Below are 20,221 nucleotides of genomic sequence, written 5' to 3' on the forward strand. Positions count from 1 at the left end.
AATATGTAATATTCATAATATATTATACACACACATACATAACTGTCAGAAATCCATGTGCCTGGAAATTTTGAACACAGACAGCAAAGTACTGATGGATTGAATCCACAGATTGCTGCCAAAGAAACATATACACTTAAGCACAACTATTATATATATCAAGTAAACATTTATTAAATGCCTATCTGTCAGATACTTTGATAGGCAATTAGTACACAAAAGGAATGGAGATACAAAGGCAAACATGAAATTGTCTCTTCCCTTAAGGAGCTTTTAGAAAGATGTATACGTACAAGCATATTTAAACATTGCGTTTAAAATTTTCAGTTGCATAGTGATTAAATCTCTCAATTTCAGTAACAAAATGTTGTAGGAAGCCAGATAAAAGATCTTTTAAGAATTAAGGAATGCCAATTGAATAACCCAGGATTACTCTTTAGTCACAGGAAACTGGAGAAAGGGATGGAATGTTTATTGCATAAAGTAAAAGAGCTCAAGCTACAAATCAAAATAATATTCTGCAAAGTTCAGATTAATCATCAGTGAAAAAAGTATTTTTTTTTACAAAAGAAAAACATAAAAAGTAGAGTTAAGCAGAATGCTTGATATAAGCATTCTAAACAAAAGAAATAAAAGATAGGCAAATAAATACACTTTTTGAACAAAGACTAAGTAATGAAATCGATTAACTCATGTTTCTAGGTTATTTCTTTTTAAAAAATTCTTTTTAATTGAACTGTAGGATAAAAGAACAAAGGGACCATCCAGGGACAAAAAGAATCTAAAGTACTGATTATTTAAGAAGAACTTAAAACTTAATGAACATTCAATCAATAACATTGTATTGTACCATGCTAAACAGTGGATATGGAAAGAGAAAGGCAAAAATGAAGTTTTTGCATTAGGGAGATCATATACATAAAGAATGTGTAGAGTATAAATGGGAAATAATATCTAAGGAAAAAATTCATGGCAAGGGGATTGGGGGTGGAGATCAGGAAAGACCAGTTGCAGAAAGTGGGATTTAAGTTAAATTTTGAAGAAAGCCAGGAGGCTAAGGTGAGAAGGGAAAGCATTTCAGGCATGGAGGATAGTCAGTGAAAAGGTACCAACTTACGAAATAAAGAGTTGTGTGAAAGAAACATCTGAAAGTATAATAGAGTGGGTGGAGGGGAGAAAAATATAAGACTATAAAGGTAGGAAAGGGTTTTAGGTGCAAAGGTGCTGGAGGTCATAGGGTGCCAATGGTGACTGAGTAGAGAGCTGATATGTCAGACCAAAAGATCACTTTGTCAGCTTATTGGAGGATGGATTGTAGTGGGACAATACTTGAAGCAGGGAGATCAACCATCAGACTATTGCTGTAGTCCAGGTATGAGGTGATTAGTGCTATGGCAGAGTGGTATCTGTAATTGGAGAAAAGGTGATGTATACAAGAGTTACCATGAAGGTAGAAACAACAAAGCATGGCATGTCTATGGACTAAATCCTCTGATCTCCTGAAAGAGAATCAATATCTTCTGTGGGAGGAATAACAGTAGGTGTGCAGAAAGGGAAAGGGAAGATAAAATATAGTGGGGAGCTAGAGATGCACTCCCACCTACTCTATAATAAGCTGAGGATAGAATTTATTTAGTGTCTCAACAGAAGAAGAGGCTATGGAAAAATAATAGCAATGAAGGGAACTTATTGGAGTGGAAGGAGTGGGAGTGGAGTCTTGTCCATGGAGGAAAAATAAAAGGATGCCACTAAAGAACATTCCTATAGTGTGTGTGTGTGTGTGTGTGTGTGTGTGTGTGTGTGTGTGTGTAAAGGTACTTTGTGATCAGTTTTTGTCAGCAAGGGAGACATACATGTTAGGGTACTATCTTCCTTGAGAAGAGAGGAGATGTGACCACTTAGGGAATGGGAAGGTTATAGAACCAGAGATGAGCTTTAGAAATGGTGCATGAGCAATGTGAGTTCAGGAGTTGGGGGTCTGGGTCTCATGATTCTGGACAAAAAGTGATTCCAACCATATGACATTACTTCCAATTAACACAGTTTCCTTCATAAGTTGCTATTTCTAAGAGTGCTGGACAGCAGAAAAAAAGGGGGGAAGAAGGAAGGATGGTATAAAATCTACAAATTTAATAGCATGGAAATGCAGTAGAGTTTAAATGTGATGTCTCATGAGGGACAAATAAAGCTAAAGTCCATGAATTGGAGAGTTGAATTCAGCATAGACTACAAGGAAGTGAGAAAAGGAGGACAAAAGAAAGGAAAATAAATATACAAGAACATTACCTAAATTAGGGGAGTAGAGGAAGAAAGATTCCGAACCAATTGCCTGACTGGAGAGTGGAGAGTCAAAATCAAAAGGGGCTGACTGGAAAGTGGAGAGTCAAAATCAAAAGGGGGGAAGAGATAAGTGAAAAAAATAAGGACAGAGAATTGAAGGAAGAAATGAATATTAAAAGAAAATTCAAGGAATTTAGGATAGTGTTAGTAAACTGTAGTGAGGGTTGGAAGGAGAGCCTAGAGGAATGGACTAACATAAAAATAATATAAGCAGAACTAATTGCAGCAACAAAGTTCTGATTTAAAAGAGGAAGGGGGTATAAATCAATTAAGAAATGAGAAAAGCACAAGCCTAACATCATAACCCAAAATGTCAATGAATTAAACAAGAAAATTATAGAGTGGCAGAACAGCTAATAGAACAAAAATTCAAAGCCTACCAATCTGTATATAAGAAAATAGATCTAAAAAAATATAGAATGAGAAGCTAGAAAAAATTTGCTATGTATAAAATAATGACCAAAAAAGCAGGAATTTCATTTAAAAAGATGCACAGTGTCAAAAGTGATAACCCAGGAGACTCTATTATGTTAAAAAATACCATAGGTGATAAAACTGTCAATACTAAGCATATGCACCAAAGAGTATAGCAGCTAAAATAATGAAGGAAAAATATTTACATAGTAACATAATAACAAGAAGAGATTTTAATGTTCCTCCCTTAGAACTGGATAAATCTAACAGGAAGATTAATAAAAAGGAATTAGACTACTAAACAAACTATTGAAGAAGTTAAATGTGAAAGACTTATAGGAACTTTTAAATGAGAACATAAAAGTGTAAAACAAAAATTTTCAACTTCACATGATACCTTTATAAAAACAGACCATGTGTTAAGGCACATGGAAATTTATTTTTTCTTTTCTTTCTTTATTTATTTAATTGGCATATATTGTTTTATGAATAATGTTGGGTGAGAAAAATCAGAGCAAAAGGGAAAATCATGGGAGAGATAAAAAAAAAAAAAAGAAGTGAACACAGCATGTGTTGATTTACATTTGGTCTCCTTCTTTTTCTGAATGCAGATAGCATTTTCTTTCCAAAGTCTATTGGGATTGCTTTGAAACACTGAACCACTGAGAAGAACCAAGTTTCTCATAGTTGTACATTGTACATTCTTGTTGTTATGTACAATGTATTCCTGGTTCTGCTTGTTTCACTCAACATCAGTTCATGTAAATCTTTTCAGGCCTTTCCAAAATCAGCTTGTTTCCCTTTGATCCAGCAGTGTTACTACTGGGCTTATATCCCAAAGAGATCATAAAGAAGGGAAAGGGACCTGTATGTGCACGAATGTTTGTGGCAGCCCTCTTTGTAGTGGCCAGAAACTGGAAACTGAGTGGATGCCCATCAATTAGAGAATGGCTGAATAAATTGTGGTATATGAATGTTATGGAATATTATTGTTCTGTATGAAATGACCAACAGGATAATTTCAGAAATTACATGAACTGATGCTGAGTGAAACAAGCAGGGCCAAGAGATCATTATATACTTCAATAACAATACTATATGATGACCAATTCTGATGGACCTGGCCATCCTCAGCAATGAGATCAACCAAATCAGTTCCAATGAAGCAGTAATGAACTGAACCAGCTATGCCCAGCGAAAGAATTCTGGGAGATGACTAAAAACCATTACATTGAATTCCCAATCCCTATATTTTTTGCCCACCTGCATTTTTGATTTCCTTCACAGGCTAATTATACAATATTTCAGAGTCGGATTCTTTTTGTACAGCAAAATAATGGTTTGGTTATGTATACTTATTGTGTATCTAATTTATATTTTAATATATTTAACATCTACTGGTCATCCTGCCATTTGGGGGAGGCGGTGGGAGAAAGGAGGGGAAAAATTGGAACAAGAGGTTTGGTAATAGTCAATGCTGTAAAGTTACCCATACATATAACCTGTAAATAAAAGGCTATTAAAAAAAAATTTATCATAAAAAAATAAAATCAACTTGTTCATCATTTTTATAGAACAATAATATTCCATTTCTGTCATATACTACAACTTGTTCAGTCATTTCCCAATTAATGGGCATCTACTCATTTTTCAATTATTTGCTACCACAAAAAAAGCTGCTACAAACATTTTTGCACATGTGGGTCCTTTCCCTTCCTTTATGATTTCCTTGGAAAATTGTTAATGTTTAAAAAAAATCATAGAAATACTAAGCATCTATATACCTATATACCTAATAATGCAATAAAATTGGTATTTAATATAAAGAACACAAACAGAAAATAACTCAGTAGAGTTTTAATAATGATATCTAATGAGTATATCAAAGAACAAATCACAGAAAGTTTAAATGAAAGAGAATTATAACAGTGAAAAAAAATACTTCTGGACTGTAGCTGTAGTTCTATTCAGATAGGGAAAATATCTCTAAACATACTTTAGCAAAATGCGGGTGGGGGGGAAGCTGAGTTGACTGGATAACAATAGCAACAAATGCTAGAACATCAACAAATAAGCAATGCTAAAATACCACAAAAGAGGAAATCTCAGGAATTAGAAAAAGCATAAAATAAAAATACCATAGAAATAATAAATCTAGATGCTGGTTCTTTCAAAAGGCTAAAAAATTGATTTTAAAACCCTTTAACCTGATTTAAAAATAGGGAAATAATATTATAAAAACAAAATGAAGAAGGTAAAGTCAAAATAGAGAAGGAATAAAAATAATTATGATAACACAGTATACCCAATTATTTGCTAGAATAATCAAGAGTTGAAAGGAAATGCAGGGTTAACTGCAAATATCAAACACCTAAATTAATACATAAAAGATTCTTTGAAAATGAAATTGAGAACTATTAAATAATTACTTATTAACTATTAAGAGGGGCAGAGCACTTTGACCCAGAGAAATTTAATAGATGAATTCTAGTCTTAAGTCAGTTAATACCCATGTCATGCAAATTATTCTCAAAAAAAAAAAAAAGAAAGAAAGAAAGAAAAAGGAAACATTCTATGAAACAGAGAATTTCAGTACTTGAAATGAGAGAGATTAAAACCCAGGAAACACTATATACAAAAATTCATTAAAATTCTAGCAAAAAAAGATATTAGTAATACTCAAGGACTCAAATTATGTTCACTCCCATAAATTTCCAACAGTTAAGATCAAAATTCACTCTTTCAGCTCATCCTATACAACTCTTGTTCATATTCTCTCCTAAGTTTGATAAGGTGATCCACTAGTATGCTGGGAAGAAGATAGAAGGGCACTTTTTCTCCTACCCTTTTAAAGGTACTAATGGGGTACCCTGGATATTCAGTTATCCATGAGTGGTTCCAAATACTCCATGTAACCAATTCATCTTTTCTTTTTTTTACATTTCCCAGATAACATCTTTTATTCTTGTTCCTCAAAGTTTCTTGTTGATGGTATTGTTGCTTGTTCACACTTACCATATGCCTCCTCATTGCCCTCTGCGTGATAATCCATTTTTAATCCTTCTGAGACTGTTGTGTTCTATATCTGGCTGCCAAGCAGCAATATCCAAAAAATTATTCAAGTTGGATTTATACCAGGAATGCAAGGATGATCAACATTTGGGAAACAATTAACATAATTAATCATAACAACAAAATATATGATTATATCAATCAGTACAGAATAAGCTTTTGACAAAATAAAACACTTTTTTAAAACCAAAAACTTTTTTAAAGCATAGACTTTTTATATCAAAAAAAAAAATACCATAGGTAATAAAAGTGTCAGTACTAAACATATGCACCAAATGGGATAGTATCTAGTCATAAAGAAAGTTAACTAAACAGAAAAAATACCATGACTATAGACATTTTTGTGATTTAAAAAAATGTCAATCATGTTCAACTCTTTGTGACTCCATTTACAGTTTTCTTGGCAGAGATACTGGAATGGTTTGCCATTTCCTTCTCCAGGTTATTTTATAGATGAGGAAAATGAAACAAACAAGGTTAAGTGATTTGCCCAGGGTCACACAGCTAAGAATTGTCTGAGAACAGATTTGAACTCATGAAAATGTGTCATTCTGACTCCAGGTCTTACACTCTATATATACTGTCCCACCTGTATTTAAAACTAAAAGCTAGCATTATATACAGTGAACCAAAATTCCTTTCTCTTCCCACTGTACATAAGTCTAGAAATGCTAGATAATAATAAGACAAAGGGGAAAAATTAAAGATATAAATATTGATAAGAGAGGACAAAATTCTTAGTTTCATAGACATGATTTACTTAGAAAACCCCAGAGAATCAGAAAAGAAACACATTGAGAGAACAGATTTTGTAGAAAGAAGATAATAAATCCACAAAACCTAGAATTTTTAGTTAACCCAGAAGGATTACATTTAAATTCCATTTAAAATAACTGAATTCATCAAAGTTTGGAAGTTAAATCTTCAATACAAAAATAAAATTATAAAATACTTTAAAAGAAATAAAGAAATGACTTGAATTATTAGATGGAAATTCATAGTTTACGTTTGAACCATGCCAATATTTAAAATTATAAAACTCAAATTAATTTACACTGTGGAGATACTTTACAACCTAGGCAAAATAATAACCACAAATAATTTGGAGTCATTGAAAAAGTCTAGATTTGAGTCTCAAAACACAAAAAATGAAAAAAAAGTATGAAGAAGAAAGAAATAGATCTCTCTGATCTCAACTTGAATTATAAAGTAGTTATCATCAAAGTTCTGTATTAGTGATAGTTAGGTAGTCTAATAGATATACCATTGAACTGGGAATCAGAAAGACCTGAGTTCAGATACTGCCTCAAACATTTATTAGCAATGTGACCTTGGCAAGTCACTCAACCTCTCATTTTCCTCAACGACAAAATGGCAGTAATAATAATAACATGTTTCCCTGGATTAAAGTGAGGATTAAATGAGATCATATTTATAAAGCTCTTTAAAAATGTCAAATCCCTCTATAAGGCCGTCAAACACTCTATACATGCTAGGTATTATTATTTTAAAATTAGAAAAGCAGATAATTGAAACAAACTAGATAAGAAAGAACCAGAAGTAATTAAATACAACTTAATGTTTGCTAAACCTGAGTACATAACTATTTGGGTAAGGACTTTCTACTTTATAAGAATCGTTGGCAAAACTGGAAAGCAAATTTAAATCATCACCTTACACTATCGATATAACACAATAATTTTCAATTGGATATTAGATTTAAATATAAAAGCCATTATAAAAAGGGAGAAATGTTTAGAATTTTCTTTCACAAGTATGTTTTGGGGCAGGAAGAGAATTCTCTTTTAAGCAGATAGGAAATCACAGAAGATAAAACAGATTATTTTGATTACATAGAATTGAAACACTTTTTTCACATTATCAATTTAGCTAGGATAAGAAGGGAAATTATCAAATGGAGGAAAAATTCCCTTTGTATCACATATCTGTGATAAGGATCTGATATTCCATTTATATAAGGAATTTACCCAGATTTCTAATATCAGCAACAATTTCCTGAGGAATGTGATCAAAGAATATGAACAAATAGTTCTCTAAAGGATTGTAAACTATTAACACAATTACAAGAAAGATCTGTTTAAATTACCAGTATGAGAAATGCAGATTCAAGGTTTTATCTCATAATTTCCAAATGGCAAAAATAACAAAATGTGGAAATAGTCAATTTTGAAGAAACTTATGGAATACAGACCCCATAATACAGAGTAAGTAGAGTTTTTAATTGATCCATTCATTCTGGAAAACAATTTGGAATTGTATCAATAAAGTGATTAAAACCTCCATAATTTTTCACCCAGAAATCCTATTGCTTAGCAAATTCTTCAAGGGAGGGCCAAGATAGGAAAAAAAAAATCCCATGTATACTAAAATATTCATTGAGGCACTTTTTGTGGTAATAAATAACTTGAAACAAAGTAAGCATTGATTGATCAGAATGGCTATAGAAGATTGTATTAGGTAAATGTGTACTACTAATCAGTCAACATGAAGCATGAAAAGAAACATGGAAAGATTTTTATGACCTGATGCAGAGTGAAGTGGGTATAGGTAGAAAACAATATATATGACTACCAGGATATAAACTGTAAAAAGAGCAAAATGAAAATTGGACAATATGTGATTGTCATGGCCAAGATCAATCTGAAAGAGTTGAGAAAGATACACTCCCTGCCTTACTTTATTTCAGAGATGGGGATACTATGGACATGAGAGACTGTTTATACTGCCAGATATGATCAATATATATTTGTTGATTTGTTGAAGGCTTTTTTAAAAATCTTTTTCTCTTAATCCTTGTAACAAGAGAAGGGTCTCATTTTCCTCATCTGTGAAATGAGGGGGTTAGACTAGACTGTCTCCAAAGGCATTGCTGAAGTAGAAAAATTTTCAATTTTTAAAAAAAAATGTGTAAGATGATTGAGAAAAGAGTTCAAGGTAATACCTGGGGGCAGCTAGACGGTAGTATGGATAGAGCACCAGCCCTGAAGTCAGGAGGACCTGAGTTCAAATGTGGCCTCAGACACTTAACACTTCCTAGCTGTGTGACCTTGGGCAAGTCACTTAACCTCAAATGCCTCAGGGAGAGAGAGAAAAAAAGATTATACCTTAGTTTTGTACAAGAAGGACTGGCTGAATATTGTTGACATGCCGGAAATAGTGTATTAGAATCTTGGGTGTATAGGACTGCTTGCCATCTGGGGGAGGGGGTGGAGGGAGGGAGGGGAAAAATCGGAACAGAAGTGAATGCAAGGGATAATGTTGTAAAAAAATTACCCTGGCATGGGTTCTGTCAATAAAAAGTTATTAGTAAAAAAAAAAAAAAAGAAATTAAAAAAAAGAAAATCTTGGGTGTCGAGCCAGGAAAACTTAGGTTGAAACCTCTTCATCAATCAGTGAACAACCATTTTTTTAATAAGCACCTTCTGTGTACTGCTAGACACTGTATTAGGTGCTGAAGATAAAAATACAAAGGATGAAAGAATCCCCATTTGCAAGGAGTTTAAGATCTTAATTTAGAAAGGCCAAGGTCACCTATTGTATCTTGAGCCATCACCAATTGTTTTGACCTTTTTCTTAGTACTAGTCTCCAATGAGAACGAAATGTATGACTTTGTAAATCAAGACATCACCTTCATGATGTCCTTGGTTTTCAGGAATGAAAAACCAACAACATATGTGCTTGACATAAGTATATGTATTAATGTATATAGGATGGATATGAGAATTAATACAAAGTAATTAACACAAGGGAGTTGGGAGAAAGGGCATTAGCGATTGAAAGGATCAAAGAAGGCTTCATGTAGGAAGTGGTCTTGGAGGAAAAAAGTTTCTAGAAAGTGGAGGTGAGGAGGGGGTGCATTCCAGGCATTAGAAGGGAGGGGCAGACAGCCATCACAGAAGCATGAAGTCCTCAGACATTAACCTGCTGTGTGACCATGGGTAAATAAATTACTTAGCTTCTGTGAACCTGTTTCCTCACAAATATTATGAATGCTTTGAGAGCCTTAAAAAGCTGTTATTAATAGTGTTTATATTATTGGTGTTGTTATTAATGAGGTTCTCCATTTGTGGTATTAAACGTGGGAGGAAGGGTAAAGAATTTTCAATGAATTGGGGGCTGGGGATTTCAGGTGATAAGGTAGTATGTCACTGTCTGGAGAGTTTGGAGAAAAGGTAAGATTCTCTTTAGCCAGGGTCCCAGGAAGAGCCATGTTGTAGAGAGGAGGAAAAAGAGAACATCCAGATAATCTCCCTTTTCCTATTTCTTCTGTAGAGAAGTTCCCCCTCATCTCTTCCTACCCTTTCATCACATATACACCTCCCTACCACTTTTTGCCTCTTCTCTTCAGTTCTCAGACCAACCAGCTTCTGCCTTACAGCTTTCTACTGTCATTGGGTTGTGAGATAGTGTACTATTGGGATCAAATAAGACAATGTATATAAAAGCTTTGAAAGCCTTCTATCCATATTAATGCCAATTATTAGCTTATACTTACATAGCACTTTCAGGTTTACAAAGTATTTTGTTCACAACAATAGGAGCATAGGTAAATTGTTATTTTTTTGGGTGGGCACAGTCAGGAGTAAGTGACTTGTTCAGGGTCACACAGCTAATAAATGTCTGAGGTTGAATTTGAACTCAGGTCCTCCTGACTCCAGGGCTAGGGCTCTAGAAAGAGAAGGAGGAGGAGAAGGAAGAGAAAGGGAAGGAGGAGGAAGGAAGGAAGGAAGAAAGGAAGGAAGGAAGGAAGAAGAAAGAAGGAAGGAAGAAGAAGAGAGGAAGGAAAAAATCAAGAAAGGAATGAATGAAAGAAGGAAAAAGAAAGAAAAAAAGAAGGAAGAAAGGAAGGGAGAAAGAAAGAAAGAAAAAGGGTTCTAGTCCTGTTTTAATTACATCCTCTCTGTGTGAACAGGATGAATTACTTATCCTCTCAGTGGTCTAGAGCAGTGTTGTCAAACTCAAATAGAAACTCTAAGTCATATGTAAGGAACCCTATGGGCCACATATTGACCTAGTTTCAAAATGTATTATCTAATTTTTGAGACAGGAAGGTGGTTCAATGGTTAGAGCTCTGGGCCTAAAGTCAGGAAGACCTAAATTCAAATGCTACCTCAGATACTTACTGTGTACAGCTGGCCAAGTCCCTCATTCATCTCAAGTCACTGGAGAAGGAGAGGGCAAACCATTCCAGTATTTTTGCCAAGAAAACTCCATCAATGATATTGGTGTGTCCACAGGATCACAAAGAATTTGACATGATTGAACAACAAAGAAATCTATGTTTTCTCATATTTTTATTTTGTTAAATATTTCTCAATTACATTTTAATATGGTTTTCAGGGCATGCTCTGGAGTATTGTGGACTGTACTTGATGTGGACTGTATTTGCCCACATGTTTGATACCTCTGCTATGAGTCAACTCTAAGATTAAAAGTTATAGACAAGTTGATAGAGTTTACTCACTTGGAAAATTCTCTATTCCAATAACAGGTTATTCCTTCTCCTCCTTCTTCCTTTTTTTTCTTCTCTCTCTCTCTCTCTCTCTCTCTCTCTCTCTCTCTCTCACACACACACACACACACACACACACACACACACACAGAGTTAACTCAGAAGGGTAAAGTTATTAAGCAACTCAGCTGGACAGGCATCTTGATTTACTGGCTTCCAGTTTAAGCAAACCTCCCTCCTGCTGAGCACTGTCACATTTAGACCCTGATTCTAGGAAAGATCAGTACATTATGATTCCAGAGTTCAATCTGAAAGCCATAGACCTAACCCTTTCTCTTTCTTATTATTAAAGACCAATAACAAATAGATATGTATGTATCCTTCTTATAGTTTCCAAAGCTCATTACATTGTCTCATTTGATAATCTCACCAAACTCTGTGAAAAAGGTATCATGGGTAGTATAATACCCATTTTATAGATGAGAAGACTTAAGCTCAGAGGGGTTAGGGGACATATCCTTGATCATACAACCATTCAGTATCAGAGATAATGGATTCCACACCAGGATTTAGTACTTTCAGATTCAACATTCTATTCCCCACAACTTATTACTTTTCAAGCAAACGTTCATGAATGGTTAAGCCAAAGATAAGATAAGAACATATAGATTTTTATTCCATCCTCCTATCTTCCCTTAGCACCAAGAAGTTCATAGTTGGGGGATTTGCCAAGGGATGTGTGTTCTGCCTTGTTCTCCAGGACCCCCACTGAATTCTGTTTGAGCTCTAAGCCATTCTAGTTTTTAATATATTCACAATATAACTCAGTAGGTATGCTTTCCTATCTTTGAGGTTCCCCCCATCTCAGGTTTAAGTCATGTAAAGAGGCTTTGACCACATGGACCGCATCAGAGACCAGATATAGGGGTAGAGACATGCTTCTCTAGTAGGTTAAGTGATGTGAAGGTGGGTGATTCAAGGGAACTGGACCCCATACTGTGGACCCCATCCTCCCCAACTGTGGTTGACTTTCTTTTCCTCTTCTTCCACAGTCCCCCCAGAGGATCCTACGATTGATGGAGGTCCTGTCATCCTGCTGCGGGCAGGAACACCCTACAACTTGACATGCCGAGCTTGCAGTGCCAAACCTGCTGCCACCATCGTTTGGTTCCGGGATGGGACACAGCAGGAGGGGGCTATGACCACAACGGTGAGGTTCTAGGCCCCATCTTTCTACCTAATCTGAGTGTCAGAGTCACCTTTCTACCTGCCCTGGACTTGGACTTGTTCTAGTCTGGGACCCAGAGTGAGCAGCTAAGTGGCACCATAGTGCAGAGAGTACTGGATGGGAATCAGAAAGACTCATTTTGCTGAGTTCAAATCCAGCCTCAGACATTTAGGCTGGGTGGCCCTGGGCAAGTCACTTCACCCTGTTTGCCTTAGTTTCCTCATATATAAAATGAGCTGGAGAAGGAAATGGCAACCTACTCCATTGTTTTTGCCAAGAAAACACCCAAATAGGTTCATGAAGAGATAGATGTAATTGAAAAATGACTGAACAAAAAGGGATCCAAGTAATCTTTCCATCTACATCTTGGTCCTAGTTTCAACTTACCTACCCAATGTGGGCACCTCCCTGTCCCCCTGTCTCCATTAAAAATAGAGAAAATTACTTGATCAGATTCTACTTCACCCTCCTCATCTCCTAGGTCCCATCTCACTGAAATTAAAGTTAAGTAATAAAGTATTTACAGAACTCCTTTATGTTCTCCATAGATTATCTTATCCTCTATTTCCAGGTTTATCTTATATTTTCTACTCTTAAGTCAAACTGGAAAAGTGTGTTGGATTCTCATACATCTCCAGCATTCTTCCACCTTTGTAACTTTGTTCAGATCAATTCCTATCATGGAATGCTCTCATTTTCTGTTTCTGTCTTTCTCTGTGTCTCTCTTACTCTGTCTCTGTCTCTGTCTCTGTCTCTTTCCTCTCCCTTTCTCCCTCTTTCTCTCTTCACATTTTGAATCTCTGTCCATCCTTTGAGACTCAATTCAAATACCAACTTCTCCAGGAAGCCTTCCTTAATCCTTCTGTTTATAATATCCTTCCCTGCCCCTCAAACTTCACATGATAATTTGCATCTCTTTGATGCACTTGCCATATAATGATGCATATTTGTATTATCTATGAATGAGTCCTATCAACCTACTAGATTGTAAATATCTCAAGGGCAAGGACCAAATGTTACTTAAAAAACTTTGTTTTTTTCTTAGATATTAGCACAATGCTCTGTACATAGTAGGTGCTTAATAAATATTTGTTGAATGAATGAATGAATGAATGCCCAGCACTATGCTTAGCATCATAAAGGGCTACATAAAAAATGACGTCCTATCCTCAAGGAGTCTCTTTGAGGAAATAAGATATATATTCATAAAAAAATTAATAATAATCCTACCAGGCAGTGTATACTAAGAATTAAATGAGCAGCACAAATTGTAAGGGCTGTGTAAGTCCAAAGGAAGGAGAGATCACTGTGGGTTGAAGGAGGGCATGGAAAGTTTCATGGAGGAGGTAAAACTTCATTATAAAGAATCCTGGAATTGAAACCCAAGATCCTAGCAGTAGATGGGTTAAATAAGTAGATTAGGTTAGAATCTTATGCTCCCTTCTCCCTAGAAAGCCCAGCACATAATTCTTTAATTCCTAATTTGAGATGGGGTGGGTTATTCTTATCTTACTTTGATTTTTTGCCTTTTTCTCCAACACCCCAACTTCATCATCAGGAGGTGCTAAAAGACGGAAAGAGGGAGACCACAATCAGCCAGCTACTCATCTACCCCACAGATTTGGACATTGGGCGTGTCTTCACCTGCCGAAGCACCAATGAAGCCATTCCTGGTGGGAAGGAGACCTCTATCGAGCTCAACGTGCACCGTGAGCTTGGGTGACATGGGGACTACCTAGATCTGAGAGAATGTGGAGGACAGGATTGCTGTGTGTAGAGGAAATAGGAATATGGTAGAAAAAGCTCTGGATTTAGAATCAGAATATGAGAGTTTAAATCCCAAGGCAAGTAAGTGAATAGAATATAGACATGGCAATGGGAAAACCTGAGAACAAATTGTGCCTCAGACACTCATTAGCTGTATGATACTGGGCAAGTCATTTAACATCTCTCTGCCTTAGTTTTCTCGTTTATAAAATGGTCATTCAAATAAAATAAAATAAAATGGTCATCCAATAACATCTACTTGGTAGGAATATTGTGAAAATCAATTGAATTGTTTAAAGCAATTTTTCAATTCTTAAAGTTTTATGTAAATTTTAATTTAGTCTCCTCCCCTTTTTTCTTCTTGTTCTTGTTCTTCCTCCGTTTCTTCTTCATTTTCCTCCTCTTCTTCTCCTCCTCCTCCTCTTCCTCTTCTTCCTTCTCTTCCTCCTCTTGCTCTTCCTCATTCTCTTCCTCTTCCTTCTCCTTTTTTGTTCCTCTTCTTCCTCCTTTTCTTCTTTATCTTCCTATACTTGTTCTTCTTTATCTTCTTCTTGTTCTTGATCTTTGTCCTTGTTATTGTTATTATTACCTTGTGACACTGAACAAATAAATTACTTGCCTTCACTTGTTAAATGAGAGGTTTGGACTAGATGATCTCTAACTTCATTAAATTTTAAAATCACATTATTTAGGAAAATAAAGGGTGGGACAGAAGAAGCATGGTCCAACAAAAATCATCTCACTGAAGCAAGCTGGGCAAAGATCTGCAGTGAGTGACCACCCTAGCTAGAATAACAGAATCTCAGTGCTGAAAGGTGCCTCAGAAGCTATTAAATCCAACCCTTACCTGAGTAGATAAATCCTCTGAAGTATTCTTGGCCAGCATTCAAATGATATGTGTCTAAAAACCTCCAGTAAGAAGGAATTCCCTTCCTCTGAAGGGGACCCATTTCACCTTTAGAATTCTCCCTTAGGGACAAAGAAAGAAGGGCAGTGGTTTTTAGTCAGTTTAGGAGAATGGCCAGCCCTGAGATCCAAGGTGGAAGGATAGCAGTAGGAACTGAGGGTAGTTTAAATAAGGAGGGACCATGCTTCTGATCAAAGCAACATCTCCCTCTAGTGATTGCTATGTGTAATGGAAAGCATCCATTCACAATCTTGCACTTTACAGAATCATAAAATTTAAAATTGTAAGACACTTTGAATATCTTTTAGTCCAATCTATTTTATGGATGAGAAAAATGAGTCCTATGTATGTTAATTCAATTCAACACATATAACTTACTCAGGGTAACCCAGGTCTCCTCAGTCCAAATCATGGGTACCTTCTGATTTATCATATTCATTCCACTCCCAATGAACATTTTATTGGGCATTTACTGTCTGCAGCATATGTATTAAGAACCAGAAGAGATGTCTTATTTACATAAGATACAGTCCCTCCCCTTGGGTGGTTTATTGAATATTCCTAAGTCTCGATTTCTTAATCTGTAAAATAGAGAGAGGATGTGGGATGTGTGTGTGTGTGTGTGTGTGTGTGTGTGTGTGTTATGTTGGACTAGATACCCCATAAGGTCTTTCTACTTCTGAATCTATGGCTTTTTTCCTCATGGACTTTTAAATCTCCATCTTTATTTTCTGTCCCTTGGGGATAGGAGTATGGAAGGTAACTTATTCAATGCAGTTGGTATTTTAAACCTAGGTTTTTGATTTTCTTGCTCTGTGTGTCTATTCCAGTTGAGGGCAGGAAATGAGGGAAGTGGGGAGAAGAACAGGAAGGCTTCCTTTCACATTTCACTAGTCCTGACTTCCTTCCTCCTCACTATTCTGTAGACCCACCCACTGTGACTTTGTCCATCCAACCCCAGACTGTGCAGGAAGGGGAGCGAGTTGTCTTCACTTGCCAGGCTACAGCTAACCCAGAAATCCAAGGCTACAGGTGATGGGAGAGGGCTGGGGCCTGGGGTGGGCACTGAATGAGAGGGAAGTGGGTTCAAGAGAAAAGTAGAATACAGGTGATACTGGGAAGAGGAACATGTTTCAGAGGGATATTGGGAAAAAAAGGATCAGAGGATAGGAGGGGGAGGATATGTGAGGGGACCTGGGTGTAGAGACATGGGCAGAGGATATTTATGAACAATCATATATAGGTATAATGTATAGGAATCTGATCTCCCTTTTGTCTTGTTCCCCAGGTGGGCCAAGGGTGGGATACTGATTGAAGATGCTCATGAGAGTCGCTATGAGACAAAGGTTGATTACTCCTTTTTCACGGAGCCTGTGTCCTGTGAGGTCCACAATGATGTAGGCAGTACCAATGTCAGCACACTGGTGGATGTTCACTGTAAGTACCAGAGCTTGGAAACATGGGACTGAGCCAGGGTAAGATGGCCAGGAAGTTTGACGACTAGTGAATCTTGGATGTGATTTGAAGTCTTTTTTTTTTTCAATAGAGATGGCCTTAGAAGAAGGAAGAGGAGAGGGAGAAAGGGTCCCTGCTCCAGCTCTTTTCTGGCCCCTTCCCTTACTTCTCCTTTGGGTCTAGGCAATTTGAGAGAAGTAGGGACTGAGGAAAGATTTAAGAGAAGCAAAAACAATACTTTCAGGGAAGAAGAGAGAATAGGACAAGAGAACTCCAGATAGTTGGTGTGGGAAGGTATACTCTGACAAGATGGGGACCCTAACAAGCCTCCCCTCTCCACTTCAGTTGCTCCCCGGATTGTGGTTGACCCCAAACCCACAACCACAGACATCGGCTCTGATGTGACTATCACATGCGTGTGGGCTGGCAATCCTCCTCTCACTCTCACCTGGACCAAGAAGGACTCCAACATGGTAACACTCCTTTCTGCCTGTCCGGGAGAGCTCAGGATTGGGATGTTTTTGTTGGAGTAGTCTCTATCACATGTTTTAAGCTTTGAATCGGTACATTCAGTTTTATGTAGTGGATAGCCTACTAAACTTGGCATCTGGAAGATTGAGTTAGAGACACTTTATTAGCTGTGTGACAGTGGGCAAGTCATTACACCACTCACATTCATATACAAAGAAAGATAATAATAAAACTTATTTCATAGGGTTGTTTTGAAGTCAAATGAGTTGATAGATATAAAATGCTTTGAAAAATTTGAACTAATAAGTATCAGATGGGCTCAGTCAAAGGCAGCAGGAGGGACAAAATGATTAGTGCCAGTGAGAGAAGGGTATGGGGGAGGTCTCCACTAGGGCCTTTTCTGAATACTTCATCTCAGGATGATGAAGATGCTAGTGTCTTGGAAGAATAAAAATGAATACTAATTGGTTCTTTGGTGGGGGGGACATGAAAATAATTGGTGTGCTTCACCTTAGAGAAGAAAAAAATCATATTTGAGAGATTAAACCTAAATTGCAGCAAATGGGATTTTGATCAGATAGAAGGAAGAGTCTTTTGCCTGATTGAGTAAAGAAACCCTGGTGTGGGCAACTGCAGGAGATTAGGAATTTATCCCAAGCAAAAGAAAGATAATTGTTTTCTCTTCTAGAATTCAGTTGGAATAGGAGAGAGAGAGACAGAAATGAAGACAGATAGACAGACAAACACACACACACACACACACACACACACACACAGACTGAGGGGAGAGAGACAGAGACCGAGAGAGACCGATAGAGACAGAGACAGAGAGAGACTGATAGAATCAGAGACAGAGAGAGACCGATAGAGACAGAGATTGAGAAACAGACAGAGAAAGAGATGGAGAGACAGAGACAGAGAGATGATATAGTCTCTAGGACCCCCTTCCAACTCTGGGATTCATCAGTTCCATTGCATACTTTCCCTCTGATGCTGTGAAGTCTTGAATTACTCAAGGAAAATGGGCATTCTGGCTCCATTCCCGAGACTGTTTTCTCTGACCAGGTCTTGAGCAACAGTAATCAGCTTTACTTGAAGTCAGTAACCCAGGCAGATGCGGGCATCTATACCTGCAGGGCCATTGTGCCTCGGATTGGTGTGGCTGAGCGAGAAGTGGCTTTGTTTGTAAATGGTGAGCAAGTGTTGGGTAAGAGGGGTTATGGGGGAATTTGGGAACTGAGGCACACGGAGTGCAGATATCTCACTTTGTCCTGGTGTCTGTGTCCTAGGGCCCCCCATCATCTCCAGTGAGGCTGTGCAATATGCTGTCCGTGGGGATGGTGGCAAAGTGGAATGTTTTATTGGAAGCACACCACCCCCTGACCGAATTGTGAGTTCTGGGGAGACTGGTTGGGACCTTCTTCTGTGGGAAAGAGGCTCATTTTAGCACTCAATCTCTTCCTTACTCTTCTATGACTCTTCTTCCCTCCCCCAATTTCTTCTTTTAATTCCCTTTCTCTCCTTCCTATTTCAACTCTTTTTCTTTTCTTAAGTTTTCACCCTAATAGTTTCCATTCCTTTTTCCTTCTTTTTCTTTTCTTAAGTTTTCACCCTAATAGTTTCCATTCCTTTTTCCTTCTTTTCTCTTCCTCTTATCTTTTTTCTTTTTTCTCTTATCCCCTTGTGCCTTCTCTCCTGTCTTTTTTCCTACTCTATTCTTCACCTCAACTAACTCTTTTCTGCTCCCCGGTGCCCCTCCCCCTCACTCTGAGCCATTAATTCCTTCCGTGACCATTAACCGTCAAACCCCTCATCACATTTAATGACCATTTGGCTAACTCCAGGGCTGCATGGGGACACTTCATTACCACGGCAGCCTGGGCTGCAGGAATGATAGGCTCCCAGGGGGATGTTCCTTTGCACATCCGGGAGGATTTATCCCTGGAAAAGAGTCAGATCCCAGCAGCTAACATAACCTCAATCCTGGTCTCCCAGGGAATAAAGGAGGTGATTCTGGACTAGACCTCCCAGCTAGGGAGCACAAGGGTGGGTGTATTGTAGGCTAATTCTCTTGGATTGACCTGTTCTTTTAATGTAGAAATTAGTCTTAAAGGACAGCTTAGTCTAGAGTTTAAATTTTTAAAGTTGGGGGTTACGCTAGAAATTAGAGGTAAAGATAATTCTATAATTAAAATTGGGGTTGGAATTAGCTTAAGGCTATGTTTGAAACTGTATTTAATTGGCTTTAAGGTTAGTGTTAGGTAGAGGTTGAAGTTAGGTTTAATTGACTAGGTTAATGTTATAGGTTGAGGGTAAGGTAACCAGAGGAAAGCTTGGTACTGGTTTACAGTACGGTTAATACTAAGTGGTGCAGTGGATAGAATCTGCGCCTGGAGTAAGGGAGACCTAACTTCCAATCAGCCTCAGACACTTATGAACTGTGTGATCCTGGGCAAGTCACTTAAGCCCGTTTGCCTCAGTTTTTTCATCTGTAAAATGATCTAGAGAAGGAAATGGCAAACCAGTTCACTATCTTCCAAGAAATCCCAAATGGGGACACAAAGATTTGGACACAATTGAAAATGAATAAACAATAATGCTATGTATAAAGTTAAGATTCATTTTAGGATCAAAGTTGGGTTTATGGTTGGTTGGAGGATTTCACTGCATTGCAACTGGAGTTTAATATTATCTCTCTCAAATAGAATGAGGATTCAGGGGGCAGGGATTTAAAGCAGAGACTCTTAGGGATTTGCACCTGCTATTGATCCTTGACTTGTATCCTCTTCACTTTCTTAGGCTTGGGCCTGGAAGGAGAACTTCCTGGAGGTAGGGACTCTGGAGAGATACACTGTGGAGAGGACCAATTCGGGCAGTGGGGTGCTTTCTACTCTGACCATCAACAATGTCATGGAGGCTGATTTCCAGACCCATTACAATTGCACAGCCTGGAATAGCTTTGGACCGGGTACAGCCATAATCACTTTGGAGGAGAAAGGTAGGAAGAGAAAGGGGAGGCTAGGGAAGGAATTGTGGAGATATGTTGGAGGGCACAGGCATTTCTCTCCAGAAGCAGAGTTCTATCACCTTCTC

At 37.4% G+C, this 20,221-nt stretch overlaps 1 protein-coding gene across 1 annotated transcript in view; it reads left to right on the forward strand.

Annotated features, from left to right (window-relative positions):
• The window catches only part of KIRREL1 (kirre like nephrin family adhesion molecule 1), a 43,047-nt gene that overhangs the window by 14,671 nt on the left and 8,155 nt on the right, over nucleotides 1-20,221 (forward strand). Inside the window, exons 4-11 of the mRNA XM_031968681.1 lie at nucleotides 12,353-12,510; nucleotides 14,087-14,237; nucleotides 16,129-16,234; nucleotides 16,491-16,639; nucleotides 17,003-17,130; nucleotides 18,194-18,320; nucleotides 18,418-18,518; nucleotides 19,928-20,126. Coding sequence (XP_031824541.1) covers nucleotides 12,353-12,510; nucleotides 14,087-14,237; nucleotides 16,129-16,234; nucleotides 16,491-16,639; nucleotides 17,003-17,130; nucleotides 18,194-18,320; nucleotides 18,418-18,518; nucleotides 19,928-20,126 — 1,119 coding nt within the window. The remainder of the gene's footprint in view (nucleotides 1-12,352; nucleotides 12,511-14,086; nucleotides 14,238-16,128; nucleotides 16,235-16,490; nucleotides 16,640-17,002; nucleotides 17,131-18,193; nucleotides 18,321-18,417; nucleotides 18,519-19,927; nucleotides 20,127-20,221) is intronic.

Source organism: Sarcophilus harrisii, chromosome 4, assembly GCF_902635505.1.
Source record: "Sarcophilus harrisii chromosome 4, mSarHar1.11, whole genome shotgun sequence".
In the NCBI taxonomy this organism is placed as follows: Eukaryota; Metazoa; Chordata; class Mammalia; order Dasyuromorphia; family Dasyuridae; genus Sarcophilus; species Sarcophilus harrisii.